This window comes from Macaca thibetana, chromosome 5 (genome assembly GCF_024542745.1).
Source record: "Macaca thibetana thibetana isolate TM-01 chromosome 5, ASM2454274v1, whole genome shotgun sequence".
NCBI classification, from domain to species: domain Eukaryota; kingdom Metazoa; phylum Chordata; class Mammalia; order Primates; family Cercopithecidae; genus Macaca; species Macaca thibetana.
The window spans coordinates 146,992,292-147,019,057 of NC_065582.1; the positions used below are offsets into that span (position 1 = coordinate 146,992,292).

At 41.2% G+C, this 26,766-nt stretch overlaps 2 protein-coding genes across 2 annotated transcripts in view; one reads left to right on the forward strand and one right to left on the reverse strand.

Moving 5' to 3' along the window:
* The window catches only part of SMIM14 (small integral membrane protein 14), a 720,432-nt gene that overhangs the window by 480,816 nt on the left and 212,850 nt on the right, over positions 1–26,766 (forward strand). The gene's annotated exons all lie outside the window — the stretch shown is intronic.
* The window catches only part of UBE2K (ubiquitin conjugating enzyme E2 K), an 86,320-nt gene continuing 60,719 nt past the window's right edge, over positions 1,166–26,766 (reverse strand). Inside the window, exons 5-7 of the mRNA XM_050790382.1 lie at positions 9,636–9,735; positions 6,109–6,237; positions 1,166–5,567 (exon numbers count right to left, since the gene is read on the reverse strand). Coding sequence (XP_050646339.1) covers positions 5,493–5,567; positions 6,109–6,237; positions 9,636–9,735 — 304 coding nt within the window. The 3' untranslated portion in view covers positions 1,166–5,492. The remainder of the gene's footprint in view (positions 5,568–6,108; positions 6,238–9,635; positions 9,736–26,766) is intronic.

The following is a 26,766-nucleotide window of genomic DNA, read 5'->3' on the forward strand; positions in this document are numbered from 1 at the left end:
AATTTTTATGTTTTTAGTAGAGATGAGATTTAACCATGTTGGCCAGCCTGTCTCAGATTATCCACCTGCCTCTGCCTCCCAAAGTGTTGGGATTACAGGTGTAAGCCACCACACCCAGCCTTGAATTCTGCTTGCTATCCTAGATTTTTAGTACCTAAAGACCCAGTCTTGCTCCACAAAAAGAACACTTTATATTGGTATTCCAGGTCAGGAGGAATTCCATTTCTTGGCAAAGAAACCTATAGGCCTGCTGTTTGTTGGTTACAAATACCATAAAGACACAATCAGTTTTGCCATGTAAAATAATTTGTACAAACCCTGACAAAGTGTCTTCTAATTATCAGCATTTATGGAGGAAGGGGCAATCTACAGATAATAACCAATCAATGGACCTTTGAAATAGACATAACAAAAAATAGCTACTTTGCCAAACAAGAACAATTTTCAAACAAGGTATCCTCTTGGTGGTTTCAGATTAGCAACAGAGTAATCCTTTCATAGTTAAGCCAAAATTTAGTGTTAGAATTATATTAACATCTATAACAAATATATTAAGTACTTTCCTTTCATAGTTAAGCCAAAATTTAGTGTTAGAATTATATTAACATCTATAACAAATATATTAAGTACTTTTATAGCTACATCAATCATTTAATTTGATCTTCACAAACATGCTACAAAGTACTGGGCAAATATCTTACCTAGATGAGGAAACTGAGGCTCAGAAAAGTCCAGGTTCTCTGCTCTTGAGTAAAAGCTGGGATTAAACTCTGGACTTTCTGAAACAATTGTCTTTTTGATAGTACCATGCAACATTTCCAGAAAGCATATACGGAAACAGAATACAAAGTATTACTTAACTAACTCTTAATTACTCTGCATTTTGGATTAGAACCTAAGCAAATATGTTCTACTTTTAGTAAGTTTAATTAGAACTAAATTTCAATGTTTTTAAATTCAAAGATCTGATACAACTTACTGCATTTATATGTCAATCACTATGAAATCTGTGAAGGAGAAATATCTGCCTAGTTCTCTTATTCTTATTTAGAGTAAGACTTAATTGCTTGTCCACAGATGAGTACCCAGAAATAAGATATAAACCATTTTCAGGGGAAAACATGCATGCATTTATTTTTAAGAATTCCCAATAAGGGGGGAAAAATTCAACATCTTTAAAAATGTGTTTATTTTTTAAAAAATCAAGTTGTGTACAAAAGTGTTTCGTAGTTTTTAATTCTCAAGACAAATACCCCAACCCTCCACCCACAGCCCACCCTGCTTCCATGGTATTTCTGGTGACCCACCCATTTTCCCCTTACAGGAAGTTAACGGCTCAGAATAGACCCTCCTACAGAATTTATCGTCACTAACAGATTGTTTAGAATAGAGATCTAGAGAAGCTAACAAGCAAGGTTCCCTATAATGGCAGTAGACTTCCAGCAGACACCACAACAAAGCACCATCAATTGCTGAAAGCTAAAAAATAGATATTATTTTCAATAATATTTCATTTTCTATTGGAAAAGTTTTTTAAATTACATTAAATAAGTCTCTTTCCCCCCAAAGAAATAGTCTAGCTTTTATTATGATGCCTGTAAAAAGTAGGTAACAGCAAGCAGACAAGGATCGTTAACAGCACAGTGTAATGATTTCTCTCCACTCACACCTAGAATCAAACTGACAAACTGTGCCACACCTGATTATATATAGCAGCATGGTTGAAATAACCAAGCAAAAGGTGACACATTCAAGACTCCATTTAGGTGATTGCAAGTTCATGAGGGTAGATCAGTCCAATGAAGCAGTAACAGAACAAATGGGACAAGGGAGATAGTAACACTCCCTTACCCCTATGCCACAAGATCTTTGATCTATATTGCAGCAGTGCAAATAGAACGTGTGACATAATATGTAGACACTGAAGAAAAGTCACACTTGGGAATAAAGGCTATTTATCAGTAAATACTTCAAGTTGCCTTTTTCCCAGTGACAGCAACTGGCTGATGGTAAGCATTTACTTTAAACTTGTACTAAAAATAATGGAAATGTAATTTTTAAATCAATGGTTTGTACCCTGGAATTGAAATTCCTTGAACTAGAAAAAGTGATTAATACAACATTATTTTGTAGAAGTCCATGAAATAAAGTTAACTGTAAACAGATGGCTTCCTTTTTCACATCTAAACATTGTTTCCCTCTACATACTAGAAGGTATACCTGGCTCCAGCTGTTCCCTACCCAATCCATCTTAAATCTTTAAAACAACAACAACAAAAATTCATAATTTCCTATTTTGCTACATAGGATTGTAAAACATTACCATACACCTACTGCACAGTTTTAAAAGCTCAAATCAGGCATACACTTATGCCCAAGATCTGCTTTTCACATTGGTAAACTTATTAAGCAGCCTCAACAGTAATACAGTATGCTGCATTCTGTAGTGCATAAATAAGCAAAATCCGTTTAAACTGCCAATTCTTTCTTACAGATACTTAAAAAGAATTATTTTGCATAGTTTTATGTGCCACCAACAATCATAAATGTGTATAACTTCTAAAAAATGGAAAAAAAACCCATTCTTTCATTTCATAGATTATTCTCTTCAAAAGCAAAATACAAAATCCAAACATTTATATATCCTTGAACGTGTTACAAGGATATAAGTAAATCATAGTTGTAATTCTAAACATTTCGGGGTGCCAACTCAGAGCATCTAATTCAGTACCTAGTCCCTCAAATATTTATATACCACTGAATACTTATTTGGGTCCACTAACTGCCATTCATTCATTCATTCATTCATTCATTCATTCATCAGTACTGAAATACTATACAGCTAATTATTTCTTCTTTTAAAAGAGGCACATACTCAGGAAACAGGCCTGATTACAACAAAAGCCTACTGGAGTATCAATGACTTCTAACAAATCGGCCTGCCCTAAATGGGATTTCACTGGATTTTTTTTTTTTAAACATAATTTTTGAGACTTTTAAAACTGACAAACGGAGCCAACTCAAAAATATTAAGAATTACAAAAATAATTTCCACCAGGGTACTTTTCCCCTAGGCCTGATCTTTTAGTGTCTTTTTTCCCAAACATATTTAAGAACAGAGGAAAAAAGCAATTGCTTTAGTTTCTATGTTTGGGTAACTAAATCTACCCACACACAAGAGAATAACAAAAGCAAACAGTACAGTGGGAAATATACCAGAAAGCAAAAAAAAGATCATCACATTAAATGTAAATGAGGTAAATTTTTATAATAAAGAATCTTTTATGAAGATGTCTCAAACCAAATGTACTTTCCAATTTCTTGGGCACTGGGGATGTTGAAGTGTAGTCAGATGAGTATATAACCCTATAGGGCTCATGTGCATAAAAATCAAAGCAGGATATAGCTGCCTCCAAGAGCATGTACGTATGTATGTAATGCCTGACCTTTAGAAACCTCTGAGCTCTCTCACCTTTGTCTAACCACAGGACATTAAATATACCCTGATAATACAGGCAAAAAAAAACCTGGGTAGATGTGTCTGATATTTTTAAACCCAAATTCTACGAATAGTACCAAGTTGCCCTCCACTTAAAAAAAGTAATTCTAACCAATAATGGAGAAAAACCATCCACATTTTCACACAATCCCACCTTACTTCAAAATATAAAGTACAAGGTTTCAGGTATTTAAAATAAATAAAGAAAAATCTTGTTTCCTTTGGCATCTTTAGAAAATAAACTACAACAATAAAAGGAGGTGGTTGTATAAAGACATGCTTAAGCAAACATATGGGGAAAAAACAGCAACTTGTGTTTAGTATGCAATAATATCAACTATAAGAGTTTACTGTTAATTAGGAAAGCCTTACAAATTTTTGGAAGAACCTTCACATCTTTAACATTACAATATATTTAATAATGGTTCTTTTATTGCTTCTAGTATCAAGATTATTGAGAAGTCAAATGAAGTTATGCTGACGTTATGATTCAAAAATTATCTTCCAAACACTTAACGATTATAATTTAAGATAAATAACACTTAAAGAAAGCAAACCTTTTATAATATTACTTTCAATATACAGCCTTACTTTAATTCAGTCTGATTCCATTACATTTTTGTTATTTTGTATTGGTCCTAAAAATTTAAAAAGAATTGTATTTCTATATATAGAACTGCCTGCATAAATCCACTTCAACCTTCATAAAATGGTCACATTAGTGTTTGATCTTGCAAAACTAATAATTTTCAAACTTTTGAACTTAGAATGAAATGAAAATTTAATACAAATAGTCTGACTATGTACAAGAGAAGGTAAAGTTTTCAATTCTCATATTATCAGAAACATCATAAAGAAAGCTAGATTTATAACACACTTCTATTCCTATGTGCATCTGAAGTATGTACAATAAAACACCAACACAGCTTTCATGTGTCAATAGGGGAAGTGCAAGCAAGAATGACTTGAAGTATCCAATAAAGCAATCTCTATAGACCCCAAAATCAGGCTAAAAACTACTGGAAACAGCTGACTGCATCCTTGCCAGTTCTCAAAGAAAAATTTCATCGTTTAAAAAACAGGTGTCAAATTCACTGAAAAACTAAGTTGGGTTCTTTCATTAAACCTGGGAATAATGTAACACCAAGTATTTACTATTTTTGCAAGAGAAATAAAATTGGCAGTTCCATTTTTACATTACTTAGGAAAAATTTAAGAGTGTTTGAAGAACTGGGACAAAACATTCCAAACCTACGACCTAAAAATGAAGCAAGGGATACATACTGTCCTTCAGCACATTTCCCCACCAAATACAGAGAAATTTACCATTAGAATATTAGCTTGTGTGGCAAGGTGGGGGTGGGGAAAGGGGTGGGAAGGGGGGAAACAGACACTATGTCCCAGTCTGTTGACAAGGACAAAAAGGCTCTGAATAGGTCACCATCTTCAATTCTGAATAAATTTCATATTTAAGAATTCTCAAATGCTTAAAATGGTGGTCTTTTCAGCTACCCATCCTAAGAAGTCAAGTACAAGCATGCAAGTAAATTCACAGGCACAGAGGATCCATGTTAAAAACAGTTAAGGTAGCTGTGATGCAACACCAACAATTTGAATGGCCCTGACACACTCAAAGTATTATCTTAATTATTCAACAAAATCCTGAAGCAAACTCTTGCTAGTCTTGGTACACTGCTAAACACTAAAGTAGCATGTTTCTTCCATGGTTTTAGCTTAGCTCAAGGAATTTTTACACTATTAAGAAAAAAAAATTAAAGTATTTCCCCTTTTTAAATTTACACAGACGTTTAATTAGCTTTATTTACAGAGCAGGGATTTTTTTTTTTTTTTTTTCAGTCTCCAATGGTGCCTAGATAACATCATTAGGCAAGAATGCCAGTTTAAAAGAAATCTATGCAGAATCCTAAAAATAACAGATGTTGGTGCTCCTCAAGAAGAGGCAAGCTTGACTATATCAGCAGCTCTCTATGCCTCAGTTACTCAGAAGCAATTCTGTTGCAGTCTCTACATCCCATGATTTTGAAGACAAGGCCACTATTACTGCATTCTGTAGAGAAGAAAAGGGGACAAGAAATTAAATCTCAAGGAAACATTTAAACAATACTGAATCATTCACTCTTTATATTGGGAATTAACACCTTGTTTCTTTTCTGTAAGTTGATTTACATTTGCAGTGCATGAAAAGCTTCTAAAATCAATGACAGTGATCAGTAAAAATAAAAAAAATCACTGATTTCGAAAACAGAAAATATGTTTACCAAAACTAGATTTTCTCTTATTTTCCTTTTTTTTTGAGACAGGGTCTTGCTCTATCATCGAGGCTGGAGTGCAGTGGCATGACTATTGCTCACTGCAGCCTCGACCTCCTGACCTCCTGGGTCCAAGGGATTCTCTCACCTCAGCCTTCAGAGTAGCTGGGTTACAGGCACTCACCATCACGTCCAGCTAATTTTTGTAGAGATGCGTTTTGCCATGTTGCTTAGGCTGCGAATTTCTCTTAATTTTCTAAACCACTTTTGTCAGTCAAGAATTTGCAATAATTTAAAATCAATCAATATATCAAAATCAACATGCCCTTATGTACTTACCCTATCAAAGCCCATAGCACATAGGTTTTCTATTTTTTTGGTGTATTCTGGACTAGAAACTGGTGCTCCAGCATACACATGTGCCCAAAGTCGAGCTGTCTGTTTGAACATTTCGGGATTTTGTTTGTACTATATGGGGGGGAAAAAATTGATTGACATGACATTACAGTTATAATATTTGATATGGTATTTCAGCTCTTAATTGCCTACAATCCTACTTTTTCCAAATAAAACAAATCTACACTTAAAATGTGATTCACTTTGCATTATAGACAACCTATGTCACTCGAGAAAAGACCACTTAACCTGAAGCTTTGACTCACAATTTGTGTTGACAATAATAAAGACAAGTAACATTAATCTACTTTAATCTCCAAATCCAACAGATATAACTAGCAAAAGACTAAAATTAGATTAAGTGAAGTATTAAGAGATGTTCCAAACACTGTAAAGCAGCAAACATTATACAACTGAACACAGATTACTAGCTTATAAAAATATGTGGACATTAGCACAATTTTTTTTTTTTTTTGAGACGGAGTCTTGCTCTGTTGCCCAGGCTGGAGTGCAGTTGCTGGATCTCGGCTCGCTGCAAGCTCTGCCTCCCGGGTTTACGCCATTCTCCTGCCTCAGCCTCCCTAGTAGCTGGGACTACAGGCGCCCGCCACCTCGCCCGGCTAGTTTTTTGTATTTTTTAGTAGAGACAGGGTTTCACCGTGTTAGCCAGGATGGTCTCGATCTCCTGACCTTGTGATCCGCCCGTCTCGGCCTCCCAAAGTGCTGGGATTACAGGCTTGAGCCACCGTGCCCGGCCGACATTAGAATAATTTTTTACAATGTGACCAGCTTTTGGCCGGGCGCGGTGGCTCAAGCCTGTAATCCCAGCACTTTGGGAGGCCGAGACGGGCGGATCACGAGTTCAGGAGATCGAGACCATCCTGGCTAACACGGTGAAACCCCGTCTCTACTAAAATACAAAAAAAATTAGCCGGGCGAGGTGGCGGGCGCCTGTACTCCCAGCTACTCGGGAGGCTGAGGCAGGAGAATGGCGTGAACCCGGGAGGCGGGGCTTGCAGTGAGCTGAGATCCGGCCACTGCACTCCAGCCTGGGCAACAGAGCTAGACTCCGTCTCAAAAAAAAAAAAAAAAAAAAAAAAAAACAATGTGACCAGCTTTTGTATAACCCACAGCCCAGGCTAGAATACAACTAGATTCTTCTGTTTTCTTACAGCTGCATTAGTGTACAGTGATTTATGGAAACCCACATGCAAAGACCTAATTTATTACATAACTTGAGATGATCATAAACTCACAATAGAGTAATTTTATTAAAAGACTTCCCATATGCATTGGAAAGAGGTAAATTTATCAAATACTTTGGAACCACCATTACTTAGTAAAGCAAAGTATAAATTACTAACGCTTCAATTCACTTTAATACTTCTTTTAAAAGTACTTTATATATTTAAATCTATTACATATTAAAATGATAAATCTACTTTCTACCACTGATTCATCACAAGAAAATAAGTCAAATTATTGAACTATCTTAGGAGCTAGAAGAAACCCTTGAGTCCAACCTTAGCCTGTAAGGCTTAGAATTCAACAGGAAAGCAAAGCTGGAATACAAGCCATGCTTTTAACAACCAAATATGAATAAATAGCACATATATAAAAAAACATGGAAAATCCGAATTGGAAGTACTCTGAGGCAAATAACAGAATATACTGACAAGGATATATACATAAAGCAAGGAGTAAACAGATCTTCAAGGGAAAAGAAGATAATACATAAATTAAAATCTTATAGGTTAAAGAAATTTGCCAAGAGGAAGTTTCCTCAGGCAGAGGAAATATGGCAGATTGGATACAATATGTAAAAACGAATGCAATGCTTGAAAAAGCATGAGTTTGAAGAAAAGAATTTAGGAAATAAAGCTAGGTTTGCAGAGAGTTCAGATCATGGAAAAACTCTATGAACTAAAGAATTTGGACTCAAGTAGGTGACAGTAGAGCTACTAACAAGTTTTTGTTAGTGAAGTAAGATTTGCACTTTATAAAGCTACCTGATAGCAACGGAGAAGACGGAGAAAGGAAGAAAGAGGTTGAGAAAAGATCTATCAGAGCAGTTGAAAAGAATTTTTAAAAATGATCAGAGTAATTATGTAAATATAGTAACAGAATGATACAGGGAATGGTTATCAACAGGAGCAAAGGAGACAGAGAAAAACTCCAAAGGCTGTGACTTGGGTGGTTAACCATACGAATGTTCCTTAGATACCTGAGTGTAACACTGCCAAAACTGAATGCAATATCATAAATCCTACAAACCTATCATTCTATGATACCATCACCTACCAATTTAGTTAAACATCAGGCTCTCGTGAGAGAGGGCAAGCCTACACATTTCATCAATGTACGGGTGGTAACATCAGTATAGATACGATCATCCAAGTGTCAATGTGTACAGAAAGTAAAGGTAACAAGGTCAGAACTGAGGAACTACATTTAAGAAAGACGAGTAGGAAGGGAAATAATTGTGGGAACTAACAAAGAACAGCTATGAAGTGAGGAAGAAAAGTGGGTAATATCTTAGAAGTCAAGAGAAGAAAAACTAAGGTTTAAAAAAAAAAAAAAAAGAATGTTCATTACATTCCAATTGCTTAAAGTAGGTATTGGCAAACTTTTTTGTTTTTTGAGAAAGGGTTCCGTTCTGTCACCCAGGCTGGAGTGCAATGGCGTGATCTCAGCTCACTGCAACCTCTGCCTCCCAGGTTCAAGCAATTCTCCCACTTCAGCCTTTCAGGTAGCTGGGACTACAGGTGCGTCCCACCATGCCGGGCTAGTTTTGTGTTTTTTGTAGAGATAGGGTTTCACCACCTATTGGTCCTGTTGGTCAGGCTGGTCTAGAACTCCTGACCTTAAGTGATCCACCCACCTCGGCCTCCCAGAGTGCTGGGATTACAGGCATGAGCCACCGCACCTGGCCAGCAAACTGTTTCTTAATGGGTCAGATACTAATAACTTAGGTCCAGTCTCTGATGTAATTATTAAACTCAGCCACTGTAGCTAGAAAGTGAAATGAAAAATATTTATTCCATTCAACAAATTACCAGGTCATTGGAGACTGTGCCATGCCATGTCAGTGCCATGATAGGAGGTGATTAAAATTATTAGCAGGAGGGATCATCCTTCCTGAATAGAAGGATAAAAAGATGGATACATACACCAGCATTAATCCTAGAATCTAGATGGTAGGAATATGGGTGTTCACTGTGTAATTCTTTTGACTTTATGTGTTTGAAAATACTCATGTTAGGAAAATAGCATCTATATCCAACTAAAACTAGATGTTAAAAGTCTATTAAGTTTTCACTATTACACCTGACAAAATAATCCTACAAGAAAGAAAACCATTTCAAAATTTAGTTTCAATAGAGTATGCTCATGTGTTAATGTGCAAACCATTAAAGCGGTTAAAGACTCATACATAATGTAAGGAAGTCTTTCAAAAGCAGCCATCTTACCTGATTTGCTACTACAGCATCCTGTGGATCATCTGGTTCTGCAGCTGCCAATAGTGCTTGCAATGACAATAATACCGTGCGGAGAGTCATTGCAGCTGCCCTAAAATTCAAATATGAAAATATCCCAATTAAGAGGGCTCTGCAGGCAAAAGCAATTAAGTACTTTCTTAATAAAAATTAAAAAATTGTGGAGCTAAAAGTTACTTAGATCTTTATCTTAATTATACAGTTAAGTCATAGACATTTATAATTATGTATCTGCCTATCATTTATTTTCTTCCTTACTTTACAATTTGCCTATTTCTTTTTTCTTTTTTTTGGAGACAGTGTCTCACTCTGCCGCTCAGGCTGGAGTGGGCAGTGGCATTATCTTGTCTCACTGCGACCTCTGCCTCCTGGGTTCAAGCGATTCTCCTGCCTCAGCCTCCCAAGTAGCTGGAACTCCAAGCACACACCACCACACCCAGCATTTTTTTGTTTGCTTTTTCCTTTTTTCGTAAAGACCGGGTTTTGCCATGTTGCCTAGGCTGGTATCCAACTTCTGAGCTCAGGTGATCCATCCACCTTGGCCTCTCAAAGGTCAGGGATTACAGATGTGAGTTACTACACTCAGCCAGTTTTTCTATTTCTTAAGACAACTCAAATTCTGAACTGTCCTTGTTTTTCTTGTTGTCAAGATCTTTCTTGTTAATTTTATCCACTCACTTATTTTCTATCCATTTCTCTAAACACAAAGTTAAAGTGATAAATCATTAGTACCAATAGTTTGTGAGACTTTCTTTCAATGGCACTCTAAAAACAAGATACTATGAAGCAAATATATTTTTTCTTTCTTTTTTTTTCTTGAGATGGAGTCTTACTCTGTCGCCGAGGCTGGAGTGCAGTGGTGCAATCTCGGCTCACCGGAAGGAACCTCTGCTTCCCTGGTTCAAGCAATTCTCCTGCCTCAGCCTCCCAAGTAGCTGGCACATGCAACCACGCCCAGCTAATTTTTTGTAGTTTTAGTAGAACAGGGTTTCACCATGAGAGACAGGATGGTCTTGATCTCCTGACCTCGTGATCCGCCCGCCTCGGCCTCCCAAAGTGCTGGGATTACAGGCTTGAGCCACCGTGCTTGGCCATATTTTCAAGAAAATATGAAATCATTCCATAACATTTTGAAATAGGATAACATTTTTGGCTTAAACTACATCACTTATGATTTTAAATGTATTTATAAGGAAAGTATCTTTATAAAGCTAATATTTGTCTTAAAAATAGTATCTACTTGTCTAGTAGTAATTCTTGGCATTTCTATTAAAAAGTTGTTTTGGCCGGGCGCGGTGGCTCGAGCCTGTAATCCCAGCACTTTGGGAGGCCGAGACGGGCGGATCACTAGGTCAGGAGATCGAGACCATCCTGGCTAACACGGTGAAACCCCGTCTCTACTAAAAAATACAAAAAACTAGCCGGGCGAGGTGGCGGGCGCCTGTAGTCCCAGCTACTCAGGAGGCTGAGACAGGAGAATGGCCCGAACCCGGGAGGCGGAGCTTGCAGTGAGCTGAGATCCGGCCACTGCACTCCAGCCTGGGCGACAGAGCGAGACTCTCAAAAAAAAAAAAAAAAAAAAGTTGTTTCACTGGCGAGGCTCAGTGGCTCACGCCTGTAATCCCAACACTTTGGGAGGCCGGGGCAGGCAGTCATCTGAGGTCAGGAGTTTGAGATCAGCCTGGCCAAAATGGTGAAACCTCATCTCTACAAAAAATGCAAAAATTAGCTAGGCATGGTGGCATGTGCCTATAATCCCAGCTACTCAGGTGGCTGAGGCAGGAGAATTGCTTGAGCTTGGGAGGCGGAGGTTGCAGTGAGCCAAAATCACGCCATTGCACTCTAGCCTGGGCGACAGAGTGAGACTTCATCTTAAAAAAAAAAAAAAAAAAAGTTGATTCACCAATAAGAGGTATGTATAAATACAATGTGGACATATTAAAAATGTTGCATGTAAAGAGAATGACCATTTTTACCATGCAAATTAGATCATTCTTTTTCTTCTTTTTTGAGACAGGGTCTCACACTGCCTAGGCTAAAGTGCAGTGGGGCACAATCATGGTTCACTGTAGCCTTGACCTCTTTGGCTCAGGTGATCCTCGTACCTCAGCCTCCTGAGTAGCTGGGACCACAGGCACATGCCAACACGCTCAGCTAATTAAAAACAATTTTTTTTTTTGTAGAGACAGAGTTTCACGATGTTACCCAGGCTGGTCTCGAACTCCTGAGCTCAAGCAATCCTCTCACCTCAGCCTCTGAAAGTGCTGGGATTATAGGTGTGAGCCACAACAACTGGCCAATTACTCTAAACCAGCCTTTTTCAACTGGGTTCCTGATTTGAGCCACAGAATAGAAAAGACTGGTGACTGTTCTCTCAATTTTCCCAAGTTTGGTACATAAATAGTACGTCCCTAGATGTCTACAATAAAAGTTAATTTAGGCTGGGTGCAGTGGCTCACGCCTGTAATCCCAGCACTTAGGAAGGCCGAGGTGGGCAGATCACTTGAGGCCAGGAGTTTGAGACTACCCTGGGCAACACGGTGAAATGCAGCCTCTGCTAAAAATACAAAAATTAGCCAGATGTGGTGGCACATGCTTGTAATCCCAGTTACTTGAGGGGCTCAGGCAGGAATCGCTTGAACCTGGTAGGCAAAGGTTATATGAGTCCAGATGGCACCACTGTACTCCAGCATGCAGGACAGAGCCAGACTCTGTCTCCCACACCTCCACCCCTAGCCAAAAAGTTAAGTTATTGCCAACAACCAACAATGGACGTCTTAAGGCAATGATCTCACAGTGTTGTTCATCCAACCAGCAGCATCAGCATCCCTTGGGAAGTTATCTCTACCCCAGAGCTACTGAATCAAAAACTCCAGGGTTAACAGGTACTGCAGGTGATTCTGATGCACTTTAATATTTGGCAAATACTGTTAATTAGGGTGGGCATGGTGGCTCATGTCTGTAATCCCAATACTTTGGAAGGCTGAGGAGGGCAGATCACCTAAACTAGAGGTCAGGAGCTCGAGACCTACCTGGGCAACATGGCGAAATCCCGTCTCTACTAAATATACAAAAATTTCCTGGGCATGGTAGTGCACACCTCTAATCCCAGCTATTCAGGAGGCTGACGTTGCAGCGAGCTGAGATGCCACTGCACTCCAGCCTGGGTAACAGAGTGACACTCTATCAAAAATAAATAAATAAAATAAAACAAACCAAAATGAGGTATTACCTAGCACTCGTTAGAATGGCTATTATAAAAACGATGAACAAGTGTTGCTGATGATGTAAAGGAAAGGAAACCCCTGCACACTGCTGGTGGGAATGCAAATTAGTACAACCATTATGGAACACAGTATGGAGTTTCCTCAAAAAAATTAAAAATAGGGCCAGGCGCGGTGGTTCATACCTGTAATCCCAGTACTTTGAGAGGCTGAGGCAGGCGGATCGCTTGAACCCAGGGGTTTGAGACCAGCCTGGGCAAGATGGCAAAACCCCATCTCTTTAAAATTGACAATATTCTTTTCTTTTAAGACATGAATCAAAACAAAAAGCCAACCTCAATCCTCAAATGTTCATTCTTGTCTTTCAACTCGCCTTTTTTTCTTTTGGAGACGGCATCTCACTCTGTCCCCCAGACTGGAGTGCAGTGGCGCAATCTTGGCTCACTGCAACCTCTGCCTCCCAGGTTCAAGCAATTCTTACAACACTTAAGTGCACTACTTAATTTTCCAATGGACTTTCTAAGCAACCTAATTTTAAAATCCATGGTGTTGCCTGAAACAAAATCTTATGTTATATAATTTTTAATAAAATTATTTATTTAAAGGAAATTTACCTGAATAGCAAAGAAAAGTTTTCACTCAAAGGAAGTATTTAATACTAAGGCAATTACTAAACTCATACTTATTTTAATTTGAAATAAAAACATAAAGGCATGTCCAAATCTTGCAAGTCCTTCATACTATCACATAGGTAGTCTAACAAATATCTCAACAAGGCAATTAACACTTTTCTTGAAAACTGATAATCTCGGGCCGGGTGTGGTGGCTCACGCCTGTAATGCCAGCACTTTAGGAGGCCAAGGCGGGCAGATCACGAGGTCAGGAAATTGAGACCATCCTGGCTAACACAGTGAAACTCCGTCTCTACTAAAATACAAAAAAATTAGCCGGGCGTGGTGGCGGTTGCCTGTAGTACCAGCTACTCGGGAGACTGAAGCAGGAGAAAGGCGTGAACCCAGGAGGCAGAGCTTGCAGTGAGCCAAGATTGCGCCACTGCACTCCAGCCTGGGCGACAGAGCGAGACTCCATCTCAAACAAAGCAAAACAAAACAAAACAAAACAAAACAAAGCAAACTGATAATCTCTCATATTAACGAAGTTGGACCCTTACCTTATTATATCATATATAAAAATTAACTCAAAATGGATCAAAAACCTAAATGTAAGAGCTAGGAAGCAAAACCATAGGGGGAAAACTTCATGACACTGAATTTGGCAATGATTCCTTGGATATGACATCAAAGGTAGAAGAAACCAAAGAAAAAAATAAGGGAATATGCACGACAACTTTATCAAAGTTAAAAACTCCTGGCCGGGTGCAGTGGCTCACACCTGTAATCCCAGCACTTTGGGAGACTGAGGCAGGTGGATCACCTGAGGTCAGGAGTTCGAGACCAGCCTGGCCAACATGGTGAAACACCATCTCTATTAAAAACACAAAATTAGCTAGGCATGTTTGTAATCCCAGCTACTTGGGAAGCTGAAGCAGGAGAATTGCTTGAACACCCAGGAGGCAGAGGCTGCAGTAAGTCGAGATCATGTCACTGCACTCCAGCCTGGGCGACAAAGCGAGACTCCATCTCAAAAAAAAAAAAAATAAATAAATAAAGAAAAAAAATAATAAAAATTAAAAATAAAAATAAACACTCCTGTGAAGCTGGTGTGGTGGTACACACCTGTAGTCCCAGCTACCTGGGAGGCTGAGGTGGGAGGATCACTTGAGCCCAAGAGTTTGACGCCAGCTTGGGCAACATAGTAAGACCCCACTACTTAAAACAAAAAAGCTTCTGTGTTTCAGGAGAAAATATTTCCAAATCATTTATCTGGTGAGGGCTTAATATCCATAATATATAAAGAACTCCTACAACTCAGTAACAACAAAAAACAAACCTGGTTAAAAAATCGACAAGGGATGTGAACAGACGTTTCTCCAAAGAAGATATATAAAGTGTCAACACATGAAAAGATGCTCAACACCATTAATCATTAGGGAAATGCAAATTGAAACCACAATGACCTATCACTTCATATCCATTAGAATGGCTACCATATAGGCTGGGCGCAGTGGCTCAAGCCTGTAATCCCAGCACTTCAGGAGGCTGAGATGGGCCACGAGGTCAGGAGATCGAGACCATCCTGGCTAACACGGTGAAACCCTGTCTCTACTAAAAAAACGCGGGTGCCTGTAGTCCCAGCTACTCAGGAGGCTGAGGCAGGAGAATGGCGTGAACCCGGGAGGTGGAGTTTGCAGTGAGCTGAGATCCGGCCACTGCACTCCAGCCTGGGCGACAGAGCGAGACTCCGTCTCAAAAAAAAAAAAGAATGGCTACCATAAAAAAAAAAGTAATGTTAGCCAGGTTGTGGAGAAATGGAACTCTTGTGCACTACTTGTGGGAATGTAAAATGGTGAAAACTCTATGAGAAACAGTACGACAGTCCCTCAAAAAAAACACAAAAAACAAACAAAAAAACAAAAAAAACCCACAGTTACTATATAATCCAGCAATTCCACTTATGGATATACACCCAAAAGAACTGAACGCAGGAACTGGAGTAGGTGTTAATATATGCATGTTCATAACAATATTATTCGCAACAGCCAGAAGGCAGAAGCAACTTAAGGTTTCCATGGATGGATGAATGGATCAACAAAATGTCTGGCTTTTGTATACGTATATGCGTATGTGTGTACATATATATCCTGACCTCAGGTGATCCATCCGCCTCAACCTCCAAAAGTGTTGGGGTTACAAGCGAGAGCCACCATGCCCAGCCTACTTACTTATTTATTTGAGACAGAGTCTCCTTCTGTTGCCCAGGCTGAAGTGCGGTGGCACAATCTCAGCTCACTGCAACCTCTGCCTCCCAGGTTCAAGTGATTCTCCCTAGTATCTGGGACTACAGTTGCATGCTACCACGCCTGGCTAACTTTTTTATATTTTTGGTAAAGACAGGATTTCACCATATTGGTCAGGCTGGTCTGGAACTCCTGACCTCAGGTGATCCATTCACCTCGGCCTCTCAAAGTGCTGGGATTATACGCGTGAGCCACCACGCCCGGCCCTGCTTATTTGAGATAGGGTCTCATGGTCACTTAGGCTGGAATGCAGTGGTGTGATCACAGGTCCCTGTTGCCTCAACCTCAACCTCCTGAGCTTAAGTGATCCTCCAACCTCAGCCTCCCAAGTAGCTGGGACTACAGACTCATGCCACCATGCCTGGCTAATTTTTGTATTTTTTGTAGAGATGGAATTTCGCCATGTTGCCCACGCTGGTCTTGAACTCCTGAGCTCAAGCAATCCACCCGCCTTGGCCTCCCAAAGTGCTGGGATTATAGGCATGAGCCACCATGCCTGGCCTAGTAAATTTTATGCTGTGTACTTTACAAAAATTTTCTGAAGGCCGGGTGCGGTGGCTCAAGCCTGTAATCCCAGCACTTTGGGAGGCCGAGACGGGCGGATCACGAGGTCAGGAGATCGAGACCATCCTGGCTAACACAGTGAAACCCCGTCTGTACTAAAAATACAAAAAACTAGCCAGGCGTGGTGGCGGCGCCTGTAGTCCCAGCTACAAGGGAGGCTGAGGCAGGAGAATGGCGGGAACCCGGGAGGCGGAGCTTGCAGTGAGCCGAGATCGCGCCACTGCACTCCAGCCTGGGCGACAGAGTGAGACTCCGCCTCAAAAAAAAAAAAAAAAAAAAAATTTTTCCGAAAAACTTTTAAGTAGGCCAGACACAGTGGCTCACACCTGTAATCCTAGCACTTTGGGAGGCTGAGGCAGGCAGATCACGAGGTCAGAAGATTGAGACCATCCTGGCTAACACTGTGAAACCCTGTCTCTACTAAAAATACAAAAAATTAGCCTGGAGTGGTGGCGGGCGCCTGCAGTCCCATCTGGTAGGGAGGCTGAGGCAACAGAATAGTGTGAGCCCAGGAGGCAGAGCTTGCAGTGTGCCACTGCACTCCAGCCTGGGCGACAGAGCGAGACTCTGTCTCAAACAAAGAAACAAAAATCTAAGTAATAAGTTCTTACCTTAGAGACTCAAAAATCCTTATTATAAATACTGTCTATTTCCTCTATTTGTACTGTCTTCCTATTGTGAAGACACAGTCTCCTACAGACTCTAGATTACCATTCAAGAATCAGAAACTTGAATGAAGAGGTGGTTAAAGAAAAAGAATCAGCCGGGGGCAGTGGCTCATGCCTGTAATCCTAGCACTTTGGGAAGCTAAGACAGGGGGACTGCTTGAGCACCAGCCAGCATGGGCAACATGGCGAGACCTCTCTCTATAAAAAATAATTTTAAAAAATTAGCCAGGCATGGTGGTGTGCACCTGTAATAGGCTGAGGTGGCAAGAATGCTTGGGGCCTAGAAGGTCAAGGCTGCAGTGAGCTGTGATCGTGTCACTGCATTCCAGCCTAGGCGACAGAGCAAAACTGTGTCTGGCAGGGGCGCCAAAAAAAAAAAAAGGGCAGTTTGCTCTCAAAACCCTCAAAATTGAAAAAAAATCTAGAGCTATAAATTTATATACAATTCATAACAATGTCAAAGAGAAAAAGTTGGCACTTTTCTGCATGATTGAATTTTCACAGAATGTGTGAACACAGCTCACTGCAGCCCTGACTTCCAAGGCTCAAGTGATTTTCTCACCTTAGACTACAGGCACGCAACACCACGCCCAGCCAATTTTAAAACTTTTTGTATAGACAGGGTCTTGCCACGTTGCCAGTGTAGGTCTCAAACACCTGAGCCCAAGAAATACTCCTGCCTTGGCCTCCCAAATGCTAGGATTACAGGTCTGAGTCACCGCGCATAGCCAGTTTTAATCATTAATTGTAAGAAAATTAGTTCAATAACTGAGGTCAGGCGGGATGGCTCATGCCTAGTCCCAGCACTTTGGGAGGCTGAAGCAGGTAGATTGCTTGAGTCCAGGAGTTTAAGACTAGCCTGGGCAATGAGTTGAAACTCTGTCTCTACAAAAAATTAGCCAGGTGTGGTAGCACATGTCTGTAGTTACAGTTACTCGGAAGGCTGAGGTGGGAAGACTGCTTGAGCCTGGAAGGTTGAGGCTGCAGTGAGCCACAGCACTTTAGCCTGGGTGGCAGAGTGAGATTCTGTATCAAAAAAAAAAAAAAAAAAAAAAACAAAAACAAAACCTATTGATATAGTTTGGATATTTGTCCTCTCCAAATCTCATGGTGCAATGTAATTCCCAGCGTTGGAGGTGGGGCCTGGGGAGAGGTGTTTGGATCATGGGGGCAAATAGCTCATGAATGGCTTAGAGGAACACCATTGGTCATGAATGAGTTTATGTGAGAGCTGGTTGTTTAAGTATTTTGGCCGGGCATGGTGGCTCATGCCTGTAATCCCAGCACTTTGGGAGGTCAGGTGGGTGGATGATCTGAGGTTGGTAGTTTGAAACCAGCCTGACCAACATGGAGAAACCCTGTCTCTACTAAAATTACAAAAATTAGCTGGGTGTGGTGGTGCATACCTGTAATCCCAGCTACTCGGGAGGCTGAGGCAGGAGAATCATTTGCACCTGGGAGGTGGAGGTTGCAGTGAGCCAACATCATGACATTGCACTCCAGCCTGGGTAACAAGAGTGAAACTCTGTCTCAAAAAAAAAAAAAAGTGTTTTAAGGCTGGAAGCAGTGGCTCATGCCTTTAACCCCAGCACTTTGGGAGGCCAGGGTGGGTGGATCTGAGCCCAGGAATTCCAGACCAGCCTGGCCAACATGGCAAAAGACCATCTGTACTAAAAACACGAATATTAGCTGGACACGGTGGCACGCACCTGTAATCCCAGCTACTCAAGAGACTGAGGCATGAGGGCACGAAAAGTGCTTAAACCTGGGAGGTGGAGGTTGCAGTGTGCCAAGATTGCACCACAGTACTTCAGCTTGGGCGACAGTCTTCAAAAAAAAAGTGTTTTTGGCTGGCAACAGTGGCTCACACCTGTAATCCCACCACTTTGGGAGGCCAAGGCAGGCAGATCATGAGGTCAGGAGTTTGAGACCAGCCTGGCCAACACAGTGAAACACCGTTTCTACTAAAAATACAAAAATCAGCCAGGCGTGATGGCACGTGCCTGTAGTTCCAGCTACTCGGGAGGCTGAGGCAGGACAATCGCTTGAACCCGACAGGCGGAGGTTGCAGTGAGCCGAGATCGTGCCATTGCACACCAGCCTGCACAACAGTGTGAGACTGTCTCAAAAAAAAAAAAAAAAGTGTTTTAAAAGTACGTGGCAACTTCCTCACTCTCTGTTGCTTCCACTCTGTTCTCTACCCTCACCATGTGAAACAGGCTCCCCTTTCATCTTCCACCGTGATCATAAGTTCCCTAAGGCCTCACCAGAAATTGAGCTGATGTTGGCACCACGCTTCCTATATAGCCTGAAGAACCACAAGCCAAATGGAATTTCTTTTCCTTATAAATTACTCAGTTTCAGGTATTCCTTTATGGCAATGCAAAAACAGCCTACCACACCTATTTTTCTAACCCTAAATACTATAGGCCAGGTGTTGGGGCTCAAGTCTATAATCTTAGCACTTCAGGAGGCCAAGGCGGAAGGCTCATTTGAGGCCAGGTGCTTGAGAACAGCTTGGGCAACATAGCAAGACCCTATCTCTACAATAAATAAATAAATTTAAAGCTTTATTTTATTATTATTATTACTATTATTTTTACTGAGATGGAGCCTTGATCTATCGCCCATGCTGGAGTGCAGTGGTGCAATCTCAGCTCACTGCAACCTTTGCCGCCCAGGTTCAAGTGATTGTCGTGCCTCAGCCTCCCGGGGAGTAGCTGGGACTACAGGTGTGCACCACTACACCCAGCTTTTTTGTAATTTTAGTAGAGGGTTTTGCCATGTTGGCCAGGCTGTTCTTGAACTCCTAACCTCAGGTAATCGCCCGCCTCAGCCTCCCAAAGTGCTGGGATTACAGGCATAAGCCATTGCACCCGGCCTAAAACTTTTTTTTTTCTTTTTTTTTGAGACGGAGTGTCGCTCTGTAGCCCAGGCTGGAGTGCAGTGGCGCAATCTCAGCTCACTGCAACCTCCGCCCCTCCAGGTTTAAGCAATTCTCTGCCTCGGCCCCCCAAATAGCTGGGATTACAGGCGTGTGTCACCATGCGTGGCTAATTTTCTTTTTTGTATTTTTAGTAGATACAGGGTTTCACCATCTTGGCCAGGCTGGTCTTGAACTCCCGACCTCATGATCCACCCAACTTGGCCTCCCAAATTGCAGGGATTACAGGCATGAGCCACCGCATCCGGCCAGCACCCGGCCTAAACCTTTAAAAAATGAATGAAATCTATAGAAACTGTATCTTTGATAATACAAAGAAATGTGTGCAATTTTGGACTGCTCTAATCTAAATTCAGTAATGTGAAAAAGTATATAATTGAAAACATTCTTTTGTTCTATTTCTTCTATTTACAAAGTAGTGATCAAATCTATATTGTACTGAGATCTTTAGGATCAGTATATACAATCAACTTAAATCTATTATAACAAATCCTAACAGGCAAACAGGAGTATGAAATTTCAAAAAATGTGTCAATCTTTATAATTTAGTAGATAATGTGAATAAATCAGTACCTTGTAAATCTATCTCCAGTAAATTAATTTTGCTCCAGTCTCAAATCAGTAAGACACAGTTAATGTGGCTATGTAAATATTCATATATTCATTGATAAGGACTCAGTAGGGCCTTACTATGCAGAATAATCATGTGAATTGTTCATACCGTTGAGTAACTTTTCTGTTAAGGATCTTCCAACAGATCATCAATAATTAAACCATGTTCATTCAAAACACTAAATGCTACTTAAAGAGAAAGGAAGCTTTTATACTAAATATTTTATTTATTTATTTTTTTTATTTTTTTTTTTGAGACGGGAGTCTCGCTCTGTCGCCCAGGCTGGAGTGCAGTGGCACGATCTCAGCTTACTGCAAGCTCCGCCTCCTGGGTTCACGCCATTCTCCTGCCTCAGCCTCCGGAGTAGCTGGGACTACAGGCGCCCGCCACCTTGCCCGGCTAATTTTTTTGTATTTTTTTTGCATTTTTAGTAGAGATGGGGTTTCACTGTGTTAACCAGGATGGTCTCGATCTCCTGACCTCATGATCCGCCCGCCTCCGCCTCCCAAAGTGCTGGGATTATAGGCGTGAGCCACTGCGCCCGGCCAAGATATTATTTTATGTTATTTTATTTATTTTTATTTTTATTTTTTTGAGACGGAGTCTCACTGTGTCGCCCAGGCTGTACTGCAGTGGCCGGATCTCAGCTCACTGCAAGCTCCGCCACCCGGGTTCGCGCCATTCTCCTGCCTCAGCCTCCTGAGTAGCTGGGACTACAGGCGCCCGCCACCATGCCCGGCTAGTTTCTTGTATTTTTTAGTAGAGACGGGGCTTCACCGTGTTAGCCGGGCTGGTCTCGACCTCCAGACCTCGTGATACGTCCGTCTCGGCCTCCCAAAGTGCTGGGATTACAGGCTTGAGCCACCGTGCCCGGCCTTATTTTTAATTTTTATTTATTTTTATTTTTTTTGAGACAGAGTCTCGCTCTGTCGCCCAGGCTGGAGTGCAGTGGGCGGATCTCAGCTCACTGCAAGCTCCGCCTCCCGGGTTTATGCCATTCTCCTGCCTCAGCCTCCCGAGTAGCTGGGACTACAGGCGCCCGCCACCTCGCCCGGCTAGTTTTTTGTATTTTTTAGTAGAGATGGGGTTTCACCGGGTTAGCCAGGATGGTCTCGATCTCCTGACCTCGTGATCCGCCCGTCTCGGACTCCCAAAGTGCTGGGATTACAGGCTTGAGTCACCGCGCCCGGCCAAGATTTTATTTTTTAAAGAGATTGGGTTTCACTATGTTGTCAAGGCTGGGATGCAGTGGCTATTCACAGGTGTTAGCTCACTAGTGCTTAGCACAGGAGTTTTGACCTGCTCTGTTTCCAACCTTGTCTGGTTCATATCTCCTTAGGCAATCTGGTGGTCCTCTGTTCCTAAGAGGTCACCATACTCATGCGCAATTTAATGTGGACACCTGACTGGCATAGCACACTTCAGCCCAGACTTGCTGGACTTAAGCAATCCTCTTGCCTCAGCCTCCTGAGTAGCTGGGACTATAGGTGCACACCATTGTACCCAGCTGCTATAAATGTTTTTGTTAAAGTTTAAGCAAAGTTAAGATATCATGCAGCTGGATGAATTTTTACATATGTATATATCCATGTAACCACCGCCTGGATAAATATACAGAGTATTTTTAGCACTACAAAGCCTCATTTTTGTTCCTCCTACTCACAACTCCTGCCCACCCTCATCACTACTGTATTTTTTTTTTTTTTTAATTTTTTGAGACAGTTTAGCTCTGTTGCCCAGGCTGGAGTGCAGTGGCGCAATCTTGGCTCACTGCAAGTTCCGCCTCCCGGGTTCATGCCAGTCTCCTGTCTCAGTCTCCCGATTAGCTGGGACTACAGGAGGCGCCCACCACCACGCCCAGCTATTTTTTTGTATTTTTAGTAGAGATGGGGTTTCACCGCGTTAGCCAGATGGTCTCTGACCTTGTGATCTGCCCGCTTCGGCCTCCCAAAGTGCTGGGATTACAGGCAGGAGCCATCATGCCCAGCTATCGTATTTTTTTATCACCATAAATTCTGGATCATCTTCAATTTCATAAAAATTGAACCATACAGTATGTATTCTTTTGTGTCTGGCTTTTGTCACTCAACATATCTGAGTCTCATCCATGTTGTTTGTGTCAATGATATGCTCTTTTTTACTGTTACGTGGTGCTCCAATGTGTGATCACAATATATCAATTTTCTTGTTGATGAGACATCTGAGTTATTTCCCATTGGGGCTATTAATAAATTCGCCATAAAAATTCTTTCATACATGTCTTTCAAAAAGTAGGCATAGGCACTAATTTCTTTTAGATATATACCTAGGAATGAAGCTGATAGGGCATACTGAAGGTGTGTGTTTAGCTTTGGTAGATATTACTGGCTTTAATTGGTTAAACCACATTCTTTGTTTTCTGTTGTTTTTTGAGACGGAGTCTCGCTTTGTCACCCAGGCTGGAGTGCAGTGTCGTGATGTCAGCTCACTGCAACCTCTGCCTCCCAGGTTCAAGAGATTCTCCTGTCTCAGCTTCCCGAGTAGGTGGGATTACAGGGGCCCACCATCATGCCTGGCTAATTTTTATTTTTAGTAGAGATGGGGTTTCACTACGTTGGTCAGACCGGTCTTGAACTCCTGACCTCAAGCAATACACCCACCTCGGCCTCCCAAAGTGTTGGGATAACAGGCGTGAGCCAACGTGCCCTGCCTGGTTAAGCCACATTCTTACCAGCAATGCACGAGGTATTTATGTTTACACGCATGCAGTGGTATCTAATTATGATTTTAATTTGCATTTCCCTGATGAGTAATGATGCTGAGCATACGTTATTGACTGGGCAGATATTCTGTGCCTGTTTGTGTCTTTTAGAAGGGCAGCATCACTGAGTGAAATTTTTGTGTTGTCATTTTCTTCTCCAGGTAAGTAGACACCATTAGTCATAGTGTCAGTGGAAAACATTAGAAAATCGTTTCCACATAGCATAAGTTGTGAAATTAAGAAATAAACCAGGGGCCGGGCACAGTGGCTCACGCCTGTAATCTCAGCACTTTGGGAGGCTGAGACGGGGGGATCACCTGAGGTCAGGAGTTCAAGACCAGCCTGGCCAACATGGTGAAACCCTATCTCTACTAAAAATGCAAAAAAATTAGCTGGGCATGGTGGCACATGCCTGTAATCCCAACTACTTGGGAGGCTGAGGCAGGAGAATCACTTGAGCCTGGGAGGTGGAGGTTGGAGTGAGCAGAGATCGCACCATTGTACTCCAGCCTGAGTGACAGAATGAGACTTTGCCTCAAAAAAAAAAAAAAAAAAAAAAAAAAAATAATAAAAATAATAAATATACTAAGTTGTTAAATATTAATAAAGGTATATCACCACCCCTAGATGCTATTAATAAAAGACCAAGATTAACCATGTATTTTCTAGTATGCCTGCAGAAAATTATTTAATGTTTATGTAATTCATTTTTCCTATGATTAAGACCCTGTATTTTTCTCTATCAAATTCCAGTTCTGAAACCTAAACATTCACATTTAAATATGGATATGCACTAAATGCCAATTATACCTCAGTAAAGCTCAGGGAATAGAGTAATGAATTCATGAATATCTAGTCTCACCTATTTTATCTAATGTGTCTTTGGTATATTTTTTCAATTGTACAAAGCAAGATTATTCACCTGCCTTAGGAAAGGAACAGTTGATGTAAAACATGTTATGTTCCTGCACATCATATTAGGAGAAAATGTTTTGGTATAAAAATTCAATTTCTCTCTCTATATATATACACACCATAATCTTTCAACTAGCTACATAGGGAGATAATTACAAGTAACAGTACTGTTGGCTTAACTCTGGGCAAAAAGCAAATCAGTGGGAAGTTTTCATCTCCAAGCTTTTTCTTTCTTTCTTTTTTGAGATGGGGTCTCACTCTGTCACCCAGGCTGGAGTGCCATGGCATGATGTGGGCTAACTGCAACTTCCGCCTCCCAGGTTCAAGCGATTTTCCTGCCTCAGCCTCCCAAGTAGCTGGGATTACAGGTATGCACCACCATGCCCAGCTAATTTATTTATTTTTGGTAGAGATAGGGTTTTACCACGTTGGCCAGGCTGGTCTCGAACTTCTGACCTCAAGTGATCTGCCCACCTCCGCCTCCCAAAGTGTTGGAATTATAGGAATGAGCCACCACACCTGGCTGCAAGCTTTGTTTTTAAGGTCGTCATTCTGGGTGCTGAGAATAGCCTGAGTAGGGAGAAGCCAGAAGCAGGGAGGCAGACTAATGCAATCATCCAGGCTAGAGGTAACGCGTTTGTTTGGAAAAATGTGGTAGTAAAGCTGCTGTTAAGATGTTGGAGGTTTTGCCAATAGATCTGCAGACAGGGCATTGGGTGCCAGAGAAAGAAACGCCAAGGATCATGATGTGATTTTGGCTTGAGAAAATGCAAGGATGTATTTGCCAATAACTTAGTTGGGGAAGACTACAGAAACAGGTTTCAGGTTAGGAGACTATCATTTCAGTTTATGTTTGATATGTTCATTATATAGTCAAGTAAAGATGATAAGCAGGCAGCAGGATAAGAGTCTCAAGTTTAGGGAAGATAATTTGTGAGTCTGCAGTATATAAAGGTGAAGTTATGATGAAATCAGATGAGGTTACCAAGGAAGTGAGTGCAGCTAGAAAGAAGCAGAAATCCAAGACTTATCCCTGAGGCATTCTAATACACAAAGATCGGGGGATATGCAAGGAACTAGTTAAGGAGTCTGGGAGTGAGCGTGGTGGGAAAGGAAGAATAGAAAAACTAATGTCCTAGAAACCAAATGAAAACAGTAAAATGTCTCGAATACTGCAAATACGTACTCATATCACTGAATCTTAGAGCTTTTAGAGGCCCTGGCTATAACCTAATGGATTAAAAACACTGACACTTAAGACGTTCAATAAATTGGCAAGTCACAAATCAAAAGAGTAACAGAGAAGATAAAAGTAAGTCTATTCCACACGGCTTTATGTTTGAAAGTCTTGATCTATATGCAACATAGAATATATTGAAATATAGATCAAGAAACCAGATCTCAAGAGATGATCTATAGAGGGACAGGATTTACTCAGATATACTACTGGAACAGAAAAAAACAAAATGAAACGTGTAACTCTAGTCTGTTCATCCAGTTACTAAGTAAACCAAATTGGCCATACACTAAATGCTGTCATTCCTATTTCATTTTCTTTCAGGTACCTTTTTATCCCCCCTTTCTTAACAAATCAAACACATAGCTTAGGCCGGGTGTGGTGGCTCACACCTGTAATCCCAGCACTTTGGGAGGTCCAGGGAAGAGGATCACCTGAGGTCAGGAGTTCGAGACCAGCCTGGCCAACATGGTGAAACCTCATCTCTACTAAGAATATAAAAATTAGCTGGGCGTAATGGCGCACGCCTGTAGTCTCAGCTACTCAGGAGGCTGAGGCAGGAGAACTGCTTGAACCTGGGAGGCAGAGATTGCAGTGAGCCGAGATCGCGCCACTGCACTCCAGCCTGGGCAACAAGAGTGAAACTCTGTATCAAAAACAAACACTACCCAAAAAAACATAGCTTAAAAATTCTAGTACCAACAATAATATATAATCTTTAGAAGATTAGGTAGCCAGGCTGGGCCCATTAAACACAGTTTTGGCTCCAAGTGTTCTTACCAACTGCTGTTTTGTTTTGTTCTGTTATACCTTCTCTTGTAAAAGAGTAAAATCAGAAGAAAAGGTTGTAATACACACTCACTCAACTGATTTTTTTCTAGTTTTATGGTTTTCTCCCACTCCAATTAATTTTTATACCTTTGGTCTTAGTTTTTCCATCTATAAAATCACGTGCTAGGCCGGGTGCAGTGGCTCAAGCCTGTAATCCCAGCACTTTGGGAGGCCGAGACGGGCGGATCACGAGGTCAGGAGATCGAGACCATCCTGGCTAACACGGTGAAACCCCGTCTCTACTAAAAAACACAAAAAACTAGCCGGGCGAGGTGGCGGGTGCCTGTAGTCCCAGCTACTCGGAAGGCTGAGACAGGAGAATGGCGTAAACCCAGGAGGCGGAGCTTGCAGTGAGCTGAGATTCGGCCACTGCACTCCAGCCTGGGCAACAGAGCGAGACTCCGTCTCAAAAAAAAAAAAAATCACGTGCTAAATAATTAACTATCATCTT